The 19,511-nt window shown below is 40.6% G+C and overlaps 1 protein-coding gene across 27 annotated transcripts in view; it reads left to right on the plus strand.

The window, feature by feature from the left end:
• The window catches only part of SYNRG (synergin gamma), a 93,135-nt gene that overhangs the window by 56,357 nt on the left and 17,267 nt on the right, over window positions 1-19,511 (plus strand). For 13 of the 27 annotated variants that reach the window (XM_063718680.1, XM_024235040.3, XM_024235042.3 and 10 more), the window contains 5 exons: window positions 9,045-9,638; window positions 11,068-11,231; window positions 12,366-12,419; window positions 13,191-13,287; window positions 15,475-15,623. In XM_063718680.1, coding sequence (XP_063574750.1) covers window positions 9,045-9,638; window positions 11,068-11,231; window positions 12,366-12,419; window positions 13,191-13,287; window positions 15,475-15,623 — 1,058 coding nt within the window. The remainder of the gene's footprint in view (window positions 1-9,044; window positions 9,639-11,067; window positions 11,232-12,365; window positions 12,420-13,190; window positions 13,288-15,474; window positions 15,624-19,511) is intronic. The other 14 variants (XM_024235044.3, XM_054536761.2, XM_063718682.1 and 11 more) reach the window with 2 other exon arrangements.

A 19,511-nucleotide genomic window follows, 5' to 3' on the forward strand; every position in this document is an offset into this window, starting at 1 on the left:
TAATCCGGGTTTGGGGTGTCTTTTTTTTTCCCTCATTTTATTTGGAGGTTGGTTTTTTTGACCAAGCTTGTTCTTACTGACCTGTTAAAATAATCTTCTGTGCTCATGTTCTTTTATGTATGTTTGGAACACCCCCAGCTTGGAGCCTGTAATGTTCAAGCTAACTCTCTTCAGTTGGAGGATATTCTTAAAAGCAGACTGTTTCCTCCCATTGATCTGTAAACCTCCTGTCAGAAAGGAGCAGTATCCCTTTAGAGCGGTTGTTAAAAGGGGTTGATGTCTGACCAATGCGCTATGTTGCTGTTGTGCAAAATTGCTGCATAAATGTATTGTAGAGGGTAAATGGCAAGGGCTTATTCAAAGTAATGTAGTTTTTATCCTCGTGTTCACCACAGTATCTCTTGCTCTCCTAGTTTGAGGGTTAAAGGTACTTCTTGTTGGAGAAATAAGAAGTGAGCTGATGAAGAGAAAATAAAACCTGGTAGATTGCTATCTGTGGACCTTAATCCTGTTTAGAAGCCCTAACTTAACTCTGAAGGGGATACTGTCTCTTTTAACTCTTGCTATAATTCTTTGTATGGAAGGTAGATAATACTGATAACATTGCCTGATTTCTCTGCATATTATTACATTTAACCCTTTGAGCACTTGCTGCATATAATTTCAACTAGGCTGCTTTTTCCCCCTGACTAAATTTAATCTGTGGCACTGAAGCATCTTGACGTGCAGTCATTAAAATCATATGGTTTTATTGGCAGCGAGAGCTAACCCTCATCTGTGACATTTTCAAAGGGTTAGCAAGACTTCTGTAGCTACCTACCTACCTATCTGTAAAGTACCTCTTCTTTGACATTGAAAATCTTTGTATTTAATTAGCACTCTTTTTTTTTTTTGGCTGCTTTTCTGATGTCTTTTTTTCGATTTAGACATTTTCTGTGTGAATGTGCCTTCGAATTTGCTTTAGTATATTCCTCTGCAAATACTGATCTGCATGCTTATTCTGATGACTTCTTTTCCAGCTCTTCTGTATCACTCTCTTTTGTGATCTGTAAGTCTTGTGTTAATAAATAATTCTTTGGCATATTTTGAAAGTGTGGGGATGTGTGTAATTTGTACTTTTTCAGGGTTAGACCAAAGAAATACCTGGCTGATACCAAGTTTAAAGCAATAGTATCCTGAGACTAGAGGGTTTTCCCATTTTGTTTTGTTTCGTCAAACACTTGTCTCCTAAGAAAGTATTGGTACATTTTAGCCTTTGTTTCTTATAATTCCATTAATGTAAATTTTTAACATGGCATTGGATTGAAATATAACTTTAAAAACTTAAATAAGAGTAAACCTTACACTACTTTACATGATAGGGAGAAAGAACATTTATTGCAGTTTCTTCTCTTGAAGAAACTGATCATATTTTATTGTAGAGAATCTGTCTCTACTAGGCATTACATTGAAGAGAAGAGAAGGGGAAGGTGGGGAAAAAGACCTAAGAGTTGAGTGTTGTGGAAAGAGTTAACTCTAACTATCTAGTTATCTAATAACTAGTTATTAGATATATATCATCAAATAATATTGAAATGGACTTCTGAGCACAGTAAATGTAAACTGTATTTAAATTGATAATCTGCATAATGGAAAGTGTTCTGTATTAATAGCAGGAAGTCTTCAGGATGGAATTTGATTTGAGTTTGAAATTGGGTACTCAGCCGGGCGCGGTAGCTCACACCTGTAATACCAGCACTTTGGGAGGCCAAGGTGGGTGGATTGCTTGAGACTGGTAGTTCATGACCAGCCTAGGCAACATGGCAAAACCCCATCTTTACCAAAAAATACAAAAATTAGCCAGGCACGGTGGTGGGCTCCTGTAGTTCTAGCTACTCAGGAGGCTAAAGTGTGAGGATCAGTTGATCCTGGGAGGTAGAGGCTGCAGTGAGCTGTGATCACATCACTGCACTCCAGCCAGGGTGACAGAGCAAGACCTAGTCTCAAAGAAAGAAAAATTGGGTACTCCATCCTCTAATTGCAGAGCATGTTAGGTTTGCAGTTATGTGTTCTGTATGATGAAGCAACCCTCAGCCTTTTTTTTTACTCATAGTACATAAAGCAAATTCTTAAAACATGCTACTTTAGGGGGTGTGTCTAACAAAGTAAGGTTTGAACCATTCTTATTTTTAAGAAAACATTTTCTAGAAGGACCAGTGAAATGTGGCAACAAGCGTAGGCCAAACATGGAAAATATTTTCTCCATTTTAGAGTATGGTAACAGTAAAAAAAAAAAAAACCTTGAGAATATTACTGTTTTTCAGGTTAGAAACCCCAAAGCAATAAAATCCCTGGGAAAAGGGGATATTTCCATGGTTTACATTTTGTATTCTTATGTTTTGAGGCTTTAATTCTTTGTTCTTTTTTAGAATTTGAGGAAGGAAGGAAATTAAATCACTGAAGATGAAGACTTTTTTTTTTTTTTTTTTTTTGAGACTGAGTTTCATTCTTGTTGCCCAGGCTGGAGTGCAATGGCATGATCTCGGCTCACTGCAACCTCTGCCTCCCAAGTTCAAGTGATTCTCCTGCCTCGGCCTCCTGAGTAGCTGGGATTACAGGCACATGCCAACACACCCAGCTAATTTTGTATTTTTAGTAGAGATGGGTTTCTCCATGTTGGTCAGGCTGGCCTCGAACTCCTGACCTCAGGTAATCCGCCCGCCTTGGCCTCCCAAAGTGCTGGGATTACAGGTGTGAGCCACTGCACCCGTTTTTTTTGTTTTGTTTTGTTTTGTTTTTGGTTTTTTTGTTTTTTAAGACAGAGTTTCCCTCTTGTCACCCAGGCTGGAGTGCAATGGCTCGATCTTGGACCTCGGCTCACTGCAACCTCTGCCTCTGAGGTTCAAGTGACTCTCCTGCCTCAGCCTCCCAAGTAACTGGGATTCCAGGTGCCTGCTACCACGCCCAGCTAATTTTTGTATTTTTAGTAGAAATGGGGTTTCACCATGTTGACCAGGCTGGTGTCAAACTCCTGACCTCAGGTGATCCACCTGCCTCGGCCTCCCAAAGTAGTCGGATTACAGGTGTGAACCACTGCACCCGGCCTAGAAGAAGATGAGGATTTTGAATAGGACTCCTAAGAGATCACTTGTAGTGTCTTAAATATGCCATTTAAGAAAGAAAAGTTGCATATAGAGGTTTAGGTTAACTCTGAGAAAAGCCAGGCCTGCCATTCAAAATACAGCATTTTCCAGAGCATACTGCTTTAAAAAGTTGAATAATACTTGGTTTCAAAAACCTTGTGTAAATGCATTGTATTTTATTTATGATATGTGCTCCTAACAAATTTGAAAGAAAGAGATCTTAGTGTAGCTTCTATCTAGTGATAACGCCAGCTGCCCTTTATTTTGGATTTTCCCGTGCTATTTATAAAACCAATCTCTTGATGGCTTTGGCTGAGGAATTTCTTTGTCAATGGAATTCTGTAATGCTAGATTGGTCCATGTAGGACTGCTTTATTTTAACTCTTTTCTGCGTTTATCTGAGCAGGCTGCAGAAAATGACTGAATGTAACTGTGTGTAAAGCATACATTCACAAATTGAGTAATGAATATTTCCAAAGTAACATTACTTTTTAGGGAGGTAGTTTTAATATAATGTAATGACTTAAACTTCTTTTGCAAAAAAGACTTGAAGAATTCTATGCTATAGGTTTAAACAAACAAACAAAATACTGTTTTGTTTACCCTGATGCCAAGTAACATATGGTTAGTGCTTCACTTCATGTATCAGTGCCTGAGAAAGTATACCTATGTATCTGTTGTTCTGTAGTCACTCTGTTGTTCACATCAGAATCCCTGCTGATTTTTAGAAGTAGCAAATGACGGCCGGGCACAGTGGCTCATGCCTGTAATCCCAGCACTTTGGGAGGCGAAGGCGGGCGGATCACCTGAGGTCAGGAGTTGGAGACCAGCCTGGCCAACATGGTGAAACCCCATCTCTACTAAAAATACAAAAATTAGCCGGGTGTGGTGGCTCGTGCCTATAATCCCAGCTACTCGCGGGGCTGAGGCACGAGAATTGCTCGAACCTGTGAGGTGGAGGTTGCAGTGAGCCGAGATTGCACCACTCACACTGCAGCCTAGGTGACAGAGCGAGACTCCGTCTCAAAAAAAAAAAAAAAAGCAAATGAACATGAAGGGAACATTGGCAATATCAAAAAACCTGTGCTAAATCCTAAACTAATGCAGAGAACCAAAAGGCCTCAATTGCACTTCCTGTCTTCTGTGTTCATTTGGTGTCTTTTTGATGAGATTTTTACTGATGACCAGGGACAGTCCCACTGTGTATCCTGACACCATTCCTTGGCCTTCTGTCTTCCTCTAACTTAAAATATCCACAGGATTTCCAGTTTTCTTTTTTGAACTTAAAACACTAACACAGAAATCCAAAGGTGCTTATAGATAGTGTGGATATAATTTATACCATAGAGTTGTGTGAATCAGTACAAATGAAGAACAGGAAATCTTCATACAGATTAGAAAACACTGGAAGGCAATTAAACAGCAGCATTTTTCAGCCTGTCACTTATACTGCGATCACTTTCATTCCTGTTTTCTTCAGTGTTTGAGACTTATAGGACACAGACCAGGTTTTTTAGTTAATAGAGAATATGAATATGACTGATCTCATAGGCAGATCAAAGATAGAATAGGAACTAAGGGAGATTAGGGCCCAGGGTAGAGAGAAACTGAAATGTACAAGTATTTTACGGTTTGCTTTGGTAAATGAAGTTTAGATTACATCAGTACTGTAAATTAAAATATATTTCTTAGTCCAATGAACATTTTTATTGCTATATAAAATGAGAATAGTGGAATTTGCACATATATCTCCTTTCTTCTTTCTCCAGACTCCTTCAAAAGCCAGTAACTCTTCCTCACCTGGGCATATACTTACAGCTTTAGCAAATGTCCCTGGGAATGAGCTTGGCCATCTGTGTCCTGTAGTAGCAGCCAACATTCTTTGTTCCAAAAAATACCCTGTTTTCATGTACAACATCCATTCAAAAGAGATTTGAATAGAGGTTATGGAAGAGACTGATAGGGTTACTTGCCAGCATAAGCAAGAAATATGTGTTTTGATTTGAGATCCACGATGGAAAACAGATCGTATACATTTATTTCTTTGGCCTTTGTAATAGGACATCCCTGATTGCAAACAGATGTATGCATTAAAACAACTATTTGGCATATTATCTGTGTGCAAATGCAGTCAGCCTAGCACAGCCTAGGAGTTTCGCAGCAGAACTGGAAATACAGTAGTGATTTTCTGTTCATTTTATTGCATTCATTCTCCATTTTCTTTTTCCTTTTTCTCTTGCAATTTTCAGAATTTGGCTATGAAATTGAAAACCCATCTATACTAGCTTCAGTGATTACAAACTAAAATGTGGGTTATTCCACATCATTTTTTCTATCACTTATGTTGTAGATCTTACATAATCTTTAATATTTTTAAGACCATTATACAATAATACCTATAACTGGACTGCTTAGAAATGTAGAACTATTAACAGGGGAAATGAAGAATTTTCTTACTTTAAGCTACCTTCAATGAACTGATGTACCACATTTTTCTTAGTAAATGGTTTACATATATTTGCTATGCCAGAACATACTCCCCTGTAATTATATTGTTTATAAATTCTAGGTTTAGGGGCACGGTGTTCTGTCTCACATTCCTTATGTACCATCAGTACTTGTGTTCAAATGAATTACACTTTACGAAATTACTTTTTCACACTATAATAGCCAACAAATAAGCAAAAGTAAATTTAAAACTCAATTTTGAGGCTTGATTTTAGTGACTCTTGCATATTTACTCTTCATTTTAAGTATAAAATATTTCTTTTTAAGTCTTTCATTTGCTTTCCTAGTCTTTCATTTAGTCTTTTCTGGGAGTTGCTCCAAAAGGCAAGATGTTACAGGCGTATCATTTTTAATAAAAATAAGATTTCCTGAAATTTTTAAAATGCTTAAAAATGCCTCAGCTTAGGCAATCCCTTATTCCCTGTAATGCCTTTTACCTGATTATATGAGTCATTTTAGTTTTTTTAAAAAAAGACATTTTCTTGTTGCATAATTGCACAGAAAGATATTTTTATTACCATAGTAATATCTTGATTGCAGTGTTTGAACTGGAGCTAACTTTTCATTAAATTTGTCATTTGCTTCTAGGGAAATTGTCTCCTTTTTTTGAGACAGAGTCTCAAACTGTTGCCAGGCTGGAATGCAGTGGCGCCATCTTGGCTTACTGCAATCTCCGATTCCCTGATTCAAGAGATTCTCCTGCCTCACCCTCCCGGGTAGCTGGAATTACAGGTGCGTGCCACCACGCCCAGCTAATTATAATTATTATTATTATTTTTTTTTTTTGGGGACGGAGTTTCGCTCTTGTTGCCCAGGCTGGAGTGCAATGGCGCGATCTCGGCTCACCGCAACCTCCGCCTCCCGGGTTCAAGTGATTCTCCTACCTCAGCGTCCTGAGTAGCCGGAATTACAGGCATGCACCATCATGCACAGCTAATTTTGTATTTTTAGTAGAGACAGGGTTTCTCCATGTTGGTCAGGCTGGTCTCGAACTCCTAAACTCTGGTGATTCACCTGCCCTAGCCTCCCAAAGTGCTGGGATTACAGGTGTGAGCCACGATGCCCGGCCTGCTAACCTTTTAATAGGAAAGATTCTGGAAGCAATTCCTAATATAGTTTCCCAAAACGCTTTTGTAGGGCCTAGTAATAAAAATATCTGTATTATGAAACATTTTTCTGAATGTATCTCTCCAAGAATAGTCCTGTATTTAACTGCATCACCCCCGATTGAATTTCATCTCATTTGAGTCTGGACACCTTCTGGTCCCTTTAAATCATGGGGAAAAAAACGAAAACAAAAAATCACTACAGCAAAAGACCAAGAAAGCTTTGGGCTAAAGGCTTTTCCATTCATTCTAAACTATAAATTTTTCACCTGAGGCCAGGCACAATCGCTCACGCCTGTAATTCCAGCACTTTGGGAGGCCGAGACGGGCGGATCACCTGAGGTCAGGAGTTCAAGACCAGCCTGGCCAACATGGTGACACCCCCGTCTCTACTCAAAATACAAAAACTAGCTGGGCGTGGTGGCGGGTGCCTGTAATCCCAACTAATTGGGAGGCTGAGACAGGAGAATCGCTTGAACCCAGGAGGCAGAGGTTGTAGTGAGCCGAGATCGCGCCATTGCACTCCAGGCTGGGTGACAAGAGTGAAACTCCATCTCAAAAAATCAATTAAAAAAAAAAACCACTTTTCACCTGAATCGTTTTTTCCTTCTGTTTTATAAACCGCATTTGAAGGGCACCATTGCACCACAGAATTTTCAAACGTGCCATCGTTCTGTGAAAGTTGTTTGCTTTTTGCTGATTGTTTTTTTGTACGACTAGTGTTTTTTGTTTTTATTATTAACTTAGTACCCCTTTCCTAACAGCTCAAAGAAAGAGAGATTTGGATTATACCATTAGAAGAGCTATGGAAATGTCAGGAGCCTCTTACCCCTCATAAATTATGCAGTATTGCTGTGAATGAAAGAGAAGAATGACTCCATGTCGATTCACTTATTGACTTAGTTCTGAAAATCTAGGTCATAAAACTTTTGAGCACTTTCCTTGTAAATCACATATGTGGTTGTCAGAGGGAGAGTCTCGTATTTGGCCTTCTTGCCTTATGTACAGTGACTACAATGAAACTAAATGCATATCAACCCACTTCTCCACACCAGCCTAATTCAGTCTCGGCTGGTTTTGCTTTTTGAAAATGAGCAAGAAAATTTTCTCCAAGTAACACCACTAAAATGCTGAGTTGACTTTTCATTTTTGCTTTGCAATTCCACTGTAGGCCCTAAAGCAGCAATTAACTGTCAAGTTGAGGCTGGTGGCACCTATGCTGAGCAGACACTAGCTATTATGTATTGCTCACCAAGCACCAACCTGGCCTTTTACACACATGCTCATGGTTGATGGTCATAACACAGTCCTTCCAAGTACGTGGTCTTCTCCTCATTTTACTGATAAGCAAACTCAGGTTCAGAAATGTTCAATCATTTGCCTAGTGTCATACAAATAGTAGGCAGCAGAGTTGAACTCAGGTCTTTCCAAATCAAAAACCTACATTCTTTATGCTGTTTTATGCTACCTCTTAAATTATTTAACTGTATATTAAGAATGCTTTGTAAAATCAGTCGTCTGCCCCGGCAGTTCTTTTTCTTCTTTCCTTTTTTTTTTTAAATGGGGAGTAGATACATAGTTGAAGGAAAAAGTGGAGCCCAACAGGACCTAGATCTTTTTATTGTATTTTTTAAGGGCTAAAGTAGATCAGATTGATTTTCTTTCCTCATACTTCATCACAGCAATATGACGTCCAATTTGACCAAAATAACAACTAGGTAAGTAATTGCTTGATTAAAATCTCATATTTGGCATTGCCTGAGACAGAAATCCTAATAATTACTAATATTATGACAGAAACCCTAATAATTGATTAAAAGTTAGATGACATTATTTTCATGTTAGTTTTGAGAAACTGTCAACTTTTAATTATTTTGCCGTGTGCATTTCACATGACCATGTTTTAAAGGCACATTTTCCAACAAAGTCAAGATAAAGGGAGACATGTTTTAGGCAAGGAATATCAGTATATTTTTAAGTTGATAAGGGAACAATTTATTAAATGACCCTAATCTTAAACAGTGTATACATTGGTAGATGAACCTCCTATCTTTTTTTAGTAATTTTTATAGCCAAAGAAAATGGTTCTTGGTAACTAAATGTAAATGCCAACTCAAGGCTAATGTGGGTTTTTTTAAGATCAGATTTTACAGCCCAACTCTTTTAATTTTAGTACAAACTCTAAATTTAGCTAATTTCAACATAGTATAAAACTAATCAAATATGCTAGGCATTTTGCTTCTACAGAGTTTAGGGCATTTTGCCTAAATTGCTTGCCTCTAATTGTGGGGTCTTATTTCCCTTTCAGATATAGAGGACTTAAAATATGCTGCTTTTGGAAGCTACAGTAGCAATTTTGCAGTGAGCACACTTACAAGCTATGACTGGTCAGACAGGGATGATGCAACTCAGGGCAGAAAACTCTCTCCATTTGTCCTCTCAGCAGGAAGTGGATCCCCCTCAGCCACCTCAATTCTTCAAAAGAAAGAGACTTCATTTGGCAGCTCTGAAAATATCACCATGACATCTCTCTCCAAAGTAACGACCTTTGCAAGTGAAGATGCTCTTCCAGAGACTACCTTCCCAGCTTTTGCCAGTTTTAAAGACACGATTCCTCAGACTGGTGAGCAAAAGGAATATGAAAACAGAGACTATAAAGATTTCACAAGACAGGACCTGCCTACGGCTGAACGGAGCCAGGAGGCCACGTGTCCCAGCCCAGCGTCCAGTGGCGCCTCTCAAGAAACCCCCAACGAATGTTCAGATGACTTTGGAGAGTTTCAAAGTGAAAAGCCCAAAATCAGCAAATTTGACTTCTTAGTAGCCACTTCACAAAGCAAAATGAAATCCAGTGAAGAAATGATCAAAAGTGAGCTGGCAACCTTTGACCTTTCTGTTCAAGGTGAGTAGCTTCCAAGGTAGATTTTACTATTGTGGTATTTTTCCACTGAGATGTTAGATGTTCTTAAGAATAAAATGTTGCTCCCTGGTTTAGCAGGAAATAGATTTTTCTAATCTTTGAAATCAGGGTCAATTACAGATAGCTATAATAAAGATTTCTCTGAGACTGGAGTCAAAATCAGCATCCCTCAGATAACTGCTTTATGGGCTAAAAACAAGCACAGCATGCAGGTATTGCTCATTAGCTCATTTGGTTAGAGGTGTGCTGTGTTAAAAGAGCCAGATAAATGGATTGGAGCCACTTGTAGGCACATTAGCTCCGCTTATGTTCCCTGGGCACAGATAATGTCTTTTAATCCAAAGGTTGCAGTGTAGGGGCCGGGGATCTGCATCCAGCCTGCATATCACATTGACCCACACAAAAGATTTTTAAGTACGAAGTAATTGCCAGTATTTAAAAGACATGAGATTTCCCAATCTGGATTTCCAACTTTTCTTGAGAAGTCATAATATCTGGCACTAGTAGGTCTGCACTCCCATATGTTGACAAGCAGCTGGAGCCGAAGAGCACCGCTCCCTGTAGGTGGGTCATTCTTTCTCTCCTGCCATAATCCCCACCGCTTCCTGTCTCAGCGGACCTACTTAAGTTATTCACTTTATTTGCCTGGTCTCTGAAGGCATTTGAGTTTGCCTCTTCTGCTTTAATCTCATCCTGACAGGAGGGGTCGTTGATTTCAGCTGGATTGAGAGCCTGTGAAGGAACTCGGTTACAAATCCATAACAAATGACTGGAAAAGCCACACAACTCTTACATACTGATATTTAGAAAGGTGCTTTTGTTCTCCACTCCATTGATTCTGCACTGAGCATTATGGAAGACTTGTGATAGATCAGAGAAGAGTCATGTTGAAAACGAAACGCAGGGAAACCAGGCAAGAGAGAACAGTAGAAAGGATTTAACATGTAGCTTCCCAGAAAGAATGAATGAGGAATGTGTTTGTGAATGCTTCATGACATAAGCATCTGAAGAAGAGGGTCGTGGGCTGGGTGCGGTGGCTCACACCTGTAATCTCAACACTTTGGGAGGTGGAGGCAGGCAGATAACTTGAGGTCAGGAGTTCAAGACCAGCCTGGCCAACACAGTGAAACCGTGTATCTACTAAAAATACAAAAATTAGCCAGGCATGATGGTGCGCACCTGTAGTCCCAGCTACTCAGGAGGCTGAGGCAGGAGAATTGCTTGAACCCAGGAGGCGGAGGTTGCACTGAGCCGAGATCACACCACCGTACTCCAGTCTGAGCGACAGAGCAAGACTCTGTCTCAAAAAAAAAAAAAAAAAAAAGAAGAGGGTTATGGTAGCGAGGAAGAGCCTCTGCCTGAACTAAGGTAAGTAGCCAAAACCTTTGACTATATTATCCCCTTCTCCCAGGATCACACAAGAGGAGTTTGAGCCTCGGTGATAAAGAAATAAGCCGTTCTTCTCCTTCTCCGGCTTTGGAGCAGCCTTTCAGAGACCGTTCCAATACTCTGAATGAGAAGCCCGCCCTGCCCGTCATCCGAGACAAGTACAAAGACCTGACGGGAGAGGTGGAGGTGAGAGGAGAGCTTTCTACAGGGGGTGGGTAACAGACCAGCAAGCACACAGGGCCCCAACAAAGAATGCTGTCAGCTTTCACTTGGGGAAAATGAGGGGCAGAAAGACACAAAGCACCAGACATAAACTATGTGATTAAAGTGAGGCAAGGGTAACATTAGCCCTGGGTAAAAACATTTCCCAGGTGTGGCACCCACTGAAACTAGTCAGTGACCCTAAAACCAAAACTATTCATGGGACTTCACAAGGATGGCAGTGTTTGTATAATTCTTCTTGAGCACTTAGACTTTATTGTCTTCATGAAACCTCAACGTAGAGGAGACAGGGAAAATATTCTGAATTTTTTATTTCTGTCTGCTGCATCTTAGTGCCACGCTATGTTCCTCCTATGGTCAACACACTTAACTTCCCACCTTTCCCTACTCCTTGTTACATGTGCACATGGGCCACGTCCTCACCCACAGCCACACAGCGTTATAACTGGGGAGTGGAAAGCCAGTGGCTTAATAGCAGTTTCTGTACCAGATAGCTACATGCTGAGTGCCTTCGAAGAAAAGCTTACACTGTTACTGATGGAACAAATGAGGCAACACTCACAGGGGGAAGCTGCTGGAAAGCATGTCCCTTAGACTCACAGGTCCTGTGCTCAGAAGTTACATTTATTAGTAATTTAACATAGTTATTAGTGAGTTCAAAAAGATAAACTGCAGCTGGGCATGGTGGCTCATGCCTGTAATCTCAGCACTTTGGAAGACCAAGTCGGGCAGATCACTTGAGCTCAGGAGTTCGAGACCAGCCTGAGCAACATGGTGAAACCCCACCTCTACCAAAAATACAAAAATTAGCCTCACGTGGTGGTGTGTGCCTATAGTCCCAGCTGCTCTGGAGACTGAGGTGGGAGGATTGCTTGCGTCCAGTGCAGTGAGCAGAAATCATGCCACTGCACTTCAGCCTGGGCAACAGAGCAAGACCCTATCTCAACAAAAACAAAAACAAAAAGAAAACATAAACTGCTTGAACTAGAGTGATTGTAATAAAAAGGAAAGTCCTCCAAGCTCTTTGAATTGACAGAGTCATCAATAGAAGATTCCAGGTTTGCGTATTTAACCCAGTTCTTTTTAACAAATTCACAGGAAAATGAGAGATATGCATATGAATGGCAGAGATGCCTGGGGAGTGCCCTGAATGTGAGTATGTCACCTTCACGTTCACACATATGTGAGTGCTCTCTTGTGCCTTTTTGCCTTCTTGGTTCATTTGAATTGACAGAGGCAAACTTCAGGAGAGCCTTACTTGGATGTCCCTGGGCAAAGTGTAACTCTGTGGAAGTCATGCATCTTAGGTGAGGCTTCTTTCACACTTACAATAGCAGACTGGCTCATGTGTCAGTCATCCCCTCATCTGTCATTGTGTTTAAGAAATAACAAAGTGATTTCATTAACTCTGACTAAATCAAAATAATATTTAAGCTAAAGAACCTGTCTTGGCCGGGTGCGGTGGCTCAACACCTATAATCCCAGCACTTTGGGAGGCCAAGGCGGGCGGATCACGAGGTCAGGAGTTTGAGACCAGCCTGACCAACATGGTGAAACCCTGTCTCTACTAAAAATGCAAAAATTAGCCAGGCGTGGTGGCACGTGCCTGTAATCTCAGCTACTCAGGAAACTGAGGCAGGAGAATCACTTGAACCCGGGAGTCAGGGGTTCAGTGAGCCAAGATCTTGCCACTGCACTCCAACCTATGATACAGAGCGAGACTCCGCCTCAAAACAAAATAAAACAAAACAAAAGGAAAAAACCATATTTTCTCTTCTAAAGAAATGGAGGATTGTTTCTTCAAGGATAAAATGAGATTTCTTCACACCTCCTGGCTTTTCGGTTGGGTTTTCTACTAATAGTAAATTGATTTGCAATGACTTTTCTCAGTTATGTAAGGTGATGTGATTTCATTTCTTGTAGGTCATTAAGAAGGCAAATGATACCTTAAATGGAATCAGCAGTAGTTCTGTTTGCACAGAAGTAATTCAGTCAGCTCAAGGCATGGAATATTTATTAGGTATGTTCTTTCATATTTACTATTGAAAATGATGGCACTTTGCATTATTTTCCATTTTCCCTTTAATTATTTTAAGCTAGATCTCTCAAGTTACATATGACTTCAGTAAGAAGCATCTGCATTTGTGGGTAAGACACTCAAGCTACAGGTAGTAAACTATTGGATTTAAGTCTCTATGGCTAAGTTTCCTCATCCTTGTTATATACATAATAGCAAAAATGTAAAATTATATCTGTGTTACTGGTTTATCAAAGAATCTGAACTACTGATGCAGTAAAATAAAATCATCTTGTCTCCCATCAGTTCCTTACCATACTCTATATTCTTTCTCTCGACCGCTTAATGACACCACAGAGTCCTTAACCTCCTGGCCATCTGCAGCAGTTCGATGTGTCAGTCCAACGTGAAAGTGTAGTCTCTGTCCACTTTGGTGTTCCTCCCTTCCCCAAGCTCAGGCTTGGCCCGTGGCCAGAGCCACAGACACTGGACCCTAATCTTTTTCAAATCTTTACTCAAATGTCAGCTTCTGAGTGAAATCTTTCCTAGCATACATCTCTCCAAAGAGTATCCTCTCTCCCTACCCCAGCACTTCCCATCCCATTTTCTCCTGGATTTTCTCCTTAACCCTATTACCTTTAATTTCTTACATATGTTACTTATTATTCTTTTCTTTTCTTTTCTGTTTTAAGACAGGGTCACACTCTCTCACCCAGGTTGGAGTGTAGTGATGTGATTATGACTCACTGCAGCATCCACCTCCCAGGCACAAGCAATCCTCCTACCTCAGCTTCCCAAGTAGCTGGAACCACAGGTGCACGCCACCACGCGCCTAGCCAATTTTTGTAGTTTTTGTAGAGACAGGTTTCCACCATGTTGCCCAAGCTGGTCTCGAACTCCTGAGCTCAAGCGACCCACCCACCTTGGGCTCCCGAAGTGCTGGGATCACAGGCGTGAGCCACTGCGCCTAGCTACTTGTTGTTTTTACTCTGTCTCCCTTCACTAGAATGAACCTCCAAGAAGGCAAGGATTTTGGTCTGTTTTTTTCACTGGTGTGTCCCCAACACTTAATCTAGTGTCTTGCACATAGTTAACCCTCAAAAATATTTGCTGGATGAGTGGATAGTGAAGGGATGTAGCCTTTGCCTTGCTCCTGCCACCTCGCTCGGGGTCTTCTTTTCTTGCTCAAACAGGCACAGTTCTGCATAAGCAGATGTCCACCAGGAAATGGGGCACCTGTCTTTTCTCCTGGTATCCTTGTATCTAGGGAAGATTCTCTTAGAAGCCCCCTCACTTGGCTTAGGGTGGGCAGTAATTTCTGCCCCTCTCTTGGGGAAGGAAGAAGAAAAGCCATAGTGCTGTACACAGGGCTGCTGAGGCCCTGCTCTGAAGATGCCCTGGAATTCCTCCAGTGTTCACTTAGAGAGGTCGGGGTCATGTCTTTGGTGACTGTCACATTGCAGGGGTTAGGGATGTGTCTGGTGCCTGTCCTTAGAATGTGGAGGTACTTAGCACCTCTCATCCTTGCTTCAAGAGTTCAACCACAATTTAGATACCATAGGAAAAGAACTGTTCTGCATCCTGTTACGTGTATAAAGATAAGTGAAGTCAAAGTGTTTGTAAGACCTTCAGATGCAGAGGGGTGAGATGTTTCTTAATTACTTTGTGATGCTATTAACATTTAGATTCTTTTAAATTTTTACTATCCCCATTTTCAGCTAGTTTATTGGGATTTCCCAGATTAAAACAGATGGACTCATAAATAAACCTCCCAAAAAACAAAAGCTAATAACTTGTATAGTGCCTGCCATTCTCCAAGCACTGTTGTAAGCCTTTCACCATACTACCCTATTTAATCCTCTCAACCATCCTTGGAGGAGCTACTGCTACCACCCCAACTTCACAGATGAGGAAACTGAGGTACAGAGAGGTTATGTGACCTGCCTAAGTTCACGTAGCCAGTAAGAGGCATAGCTGGGGTTTGAACCCAAGCAGTGCAGCGTCTATGCTCTTACCAGTAAGCTATACAGCAGCATTGAGAAGTGGATTGGTCCCAAAGAATAGTAAGTACAGCTCTGTCCAGATATACCCATTGTTTCTAACAGATATCAGCAAGCAATAATGCTCTCCTGTCTGGTTCCTCTGTGTCTCCACTGCCAACACTCTCTCTCTGCTCTCTCATCCCGTCAGGTGTTGTTGAAGTGTACAGGGTAACCAAGCGTGTGGAGCTGGGGATAAAAGCCACTGCAGTGTGCAGTGAGAAACTCCAGCAGTTGCTGAAGGACATCGATAAAGTATGGAATAACCTAATCGGCTTCATGTCACTCGCCACACTCACAGTAAGCCCATGAGACAACTCAGCAGTTGCTTTCCTTTCCAGAAACCTAAGTTGTAAAGCAGAATGTATATTCCTATGATGGTACTTATTGGAGGCTGAAGGTGCCAACTGGAGCATGTTATATTAAAGGAGGGAGATCACAGGTGTGTGGTCAGTTGAACAGTACCAGGTGGGCTTCTGATCTCTCCAAGGCCCAGTGAACCTAAGGAAAAAAAGAGTATAGGAAAACATTCACTTTGGCTACACCTTTCTTAATTCACATAATACACGGGAGTTTTGCAAAGCAGTGGTTTGAGATACTCCCTTTGCACTTCTAGTTATTTATGTCCCCATCTGTGTCCTTTCAAAAAGCTATATGATACCTCATGTTGCCATCCTGTAGTTTGTTTAGCCCTTCTTTTTTTAGGTTCTTGGGTTATTTTCATTTTTCCCTGTTATGAGTAGTTCTCTGAATAGACAAATCACTGTTCCTTTGCGGGGATGTATTTCCTCCAAGTGGACTGGGAGGTCAGTGTGTGTGTCTGCGCAGGTGCATGCATGCATATGTAGCTGTCGTTACATTTATTAGAAGGCTTTCCAAATAGCTTGTATTGGTTGCAATGCTACCAGAAATATGTAAGTACATGGATACATTTCTCTACATTATGTCCTATCAATTTCTTAATTTAACAAGCATGCAATTATTCCCTAAGGTATTTTTTACATTTTTTTTTTTAATTTCATGAGAGGCTTTGCAGTGTTCCAAATGACAATTTACTATTTCTGTTTCCTTTGTGTATAAACGGATTGGACTCTTTTGACCATTTGACCATTTATTCCTTGGAATATGGTTATTGACGTTATATATTTCATATTTGTAATAGATTTATATACATATATATAAGCTTGTAAACTTTTATCAGCTTTTTTCCTCCTCTATTACTGTCCCTTTTTTACATTTCATTGGGCAAAACTATTTTATTTTTATATATTCATACCTATTCAATTTGTCTCTGATGATATCCTTTATTTCACAATAGTCAGAAGTTTATCTTCCTTCCACAGCTGGAATAAATATGCTATTCCAATTTTTTTTTTAACATGGAACTCTGCGACCCATCTGAATGGGTTTGCAGCTGTGTGGGAGGAAGCAGTTCTGATTTTCTGAACTGATAGCCAGGTGGATACCCAGCTACCCCAACAACGTGTCTTCAGCAGCACATCCTCTCACCATTGTCATGTTGCTTCTGGTTTGTAATATTAAAGTCCTTAAGAGTTTAAGTAATTTCCAAAACTTTTTCCTGTTCCCTTGAATCACTTCTCATTTTCTAACCTAAAATTGTATATAGATAATTCAAAAAAAAAAAAATACTGTTCTGGCAAGTGAAATAAGAAATGGAGTATTAATATTTGAAAAAAGAGATAAAATTATGTTTACTTGGTGATAATGAAATTCTTTTAAAAATCTAAATTCAAGCAGCCAGGTGCAGTGGCTCACCCCTGTCATCCCAGCACTTTGGGGAGGCTGAGGTGGGCAGATCACTTGAGCCCAGGAGTTTGAGACCAGCCTGGGCAACATGGCAAAACTCCATCTCTACCAAAAATACAAAAATTAACCAGTCTCATAACCCGGTCTATAGGTCGATAGATAGATTAAAAAATATATTTTTTAATCTAAATTCAGGAGTTTAAATGTACTGCATTTGGCAAAAATTCATAACAATCCTACATATTATTAGTAGTTAGAAAATATGATGAAATTAGGCTGGGCGTGGTGGCTCATGCCTGAATCCCAGCACTTTGGGAGGCCTAGGCGGGCAGATCAATTGAGGCCAGGAGTTTGAGACCAGCCTGGCCAAAATGGTGAAACCCCATCTCTACTAAAAAAACAAACAAACAAACAAAAAATTAGCTGGCCATGGTAGGGAGTGTCTGTAGTCCCCGCTACTCAGGAGGCTGAGGCAGGAGAATTGCTTGAACCCGGGAAATGGAGGTTGTAGTGAGCCGAGATCATGCCACTGCATTCCAGCCTAGGTGACAGAGCAAGACTCTGTCTCAAAAAAAAAAAAAAAAAAAAGAAAAGAAAAGAAAATGAAGTTAGAAACCTTTTTTTTTTTGTTGTTAGAAAATATAATGAACGCCAGGCTTAGTGGCTCATGCCTGTAATCCCAGCACTTTGGGAGGCCGAGGTGGGTGGATCACCTGAGGTCGGGAGTTCGAAACCAGCCTGACCAACCCCGTCTGTACTAAAAATACAAAATTAGCTGGGTGTGGTGGTGCATGCCTTTAATCCCAGCTACTTCGGAGGCTGTGGCAGGAGAATTGCTAGAACCCAGGAGTCGGAGGTTGCAGTGAGCCGAGATCACGCCACTGCCCTCCAACCTGGGCAACAGGAGTGAAACTCTGTCTCAAAAAAAAAAAAAGGAAAAGAAAAGAAAGAAAGAAAATACAATGAAATTAGAAATCTTTTTTAAAAAAATCTATTAACTAATTCAAGCCCTTATCACCTTTGAACTTCTGACCTCATAGCTAGTGTTACTGGTTCCATTTTTTTTTAATCTCCTAGCAATCTATTCTGCATACCTCTACCAGACTGTTCTTTTTTTTTTTTTCAGACAGAGTCTCACTCTGTCACCCAGGCTGGAGGGCAGTGGTGTGATCTCGGCTCACTGCAACCTCCACCTCCTGGGTTCAAGCGATTCTCGCGCCTCAGCCTACTGAGTAGCTGGGATTATAGGCATGCGCCACCACACCCAGCTAATTTTTATATTTTTAGTAGAGACGGGGTCTCACCATTTTGGCCAGGCTGATCTCAAACTCCTGGGCTCAAGTGATCCACTCACCTTGGCCTCCCAAAAGTGTTGGGATTATAGGCATGAACCACTGTGTCTGGCCTTGATATTAATATCAGAAAGAAATTTCTTCTGTGGGTTCTCATAAAGAGGAAACTAATATAATCAACATTGCCTTCAGAAAAAAGAGAAATCCTTTCAGTAAATAAAGCAACAGTTTTCATTGGGTAGTTTCTTATTACATTTCTCAATATAGGCCAAATGGCATAACTCCAAAGTATGACTGGAAGTCATTTTAAGTGTGGAAAAAATAGATTAAATTGTAAACTAGGAGGTATAGTAGTGCATACAGATGGCAGGCACATGTCTTTGCTCTTTAAAGGAAGCATACAAATCAACGAGAAATATACCAACATCCCAGTAACTTATGAGCAAAAACGTGAAGTGATTCATAAAAGGGGAGGTACAATTAATCCGTAAACATTAATTCAAATTAAAACAAGGTTTCATTTTTTACCTACTAATTTTTTTTTTTTTTTTTTTTTTTTTTTTTTTTTTGAGACAGATCTCACTCTGTCGCCCAGGCTGGAGTGCAATGGCGCGATCTCGGCTCACTGCAACCTCCGCCTCCCAGATTCAAGCAATTCTCATGCCTCAGCCTCCCAAATAGTTGGGATTACAGGCGCGTGCCACCACGCCCAGCTAGTTTTTGTATTTTTAGTAGAGACAGGGTTTCACCCTGTTGGCCAGGCTGGTCTCGAACTCCTGGCCTCAAGTAATTCACCCACCTCTGCCTCCCAAAGTGCTAGAGGCGTTACAGGCATGAGCCACCATGCCTGGCCTGCCTACTAATTAAGCCCAATTTTTGTATGGTCTGTTTGTTTGAATACTAGTAGTGTTGATGTGGTAAAATGTGGACTGTATACTGTAGGGCGGAATCACCTATGGAAAGAGAAGTTTGGCACCATGCTTTCTCCCTGACTGTGAACTTCTTGAAGATAGAGATCAAGACTGCGTTTTTCATCTTTTCTTCTTTATCTGAGCACAGTGCCAGGCACTGTGTAAACATTCAGTAAACACTCAGTAAAAGTTGAATGAATTAAAGGACTTAATATGCA

The sequence above is a fragment of the Pongo abelii genome, chromosome 19 (assembly GCF_028885655.2).
Source record: "Pongo abelii isolate AG06213 chromosome 19, NHGRI_mPonAbe1-v2.0_pri, whole genome shotgun sequence".
Lineage (NCBI taxonomy): Eukaryota > Metazoa > Chordata > Mammalia > Primates > Hominidae > Pongo > Pongo abelii.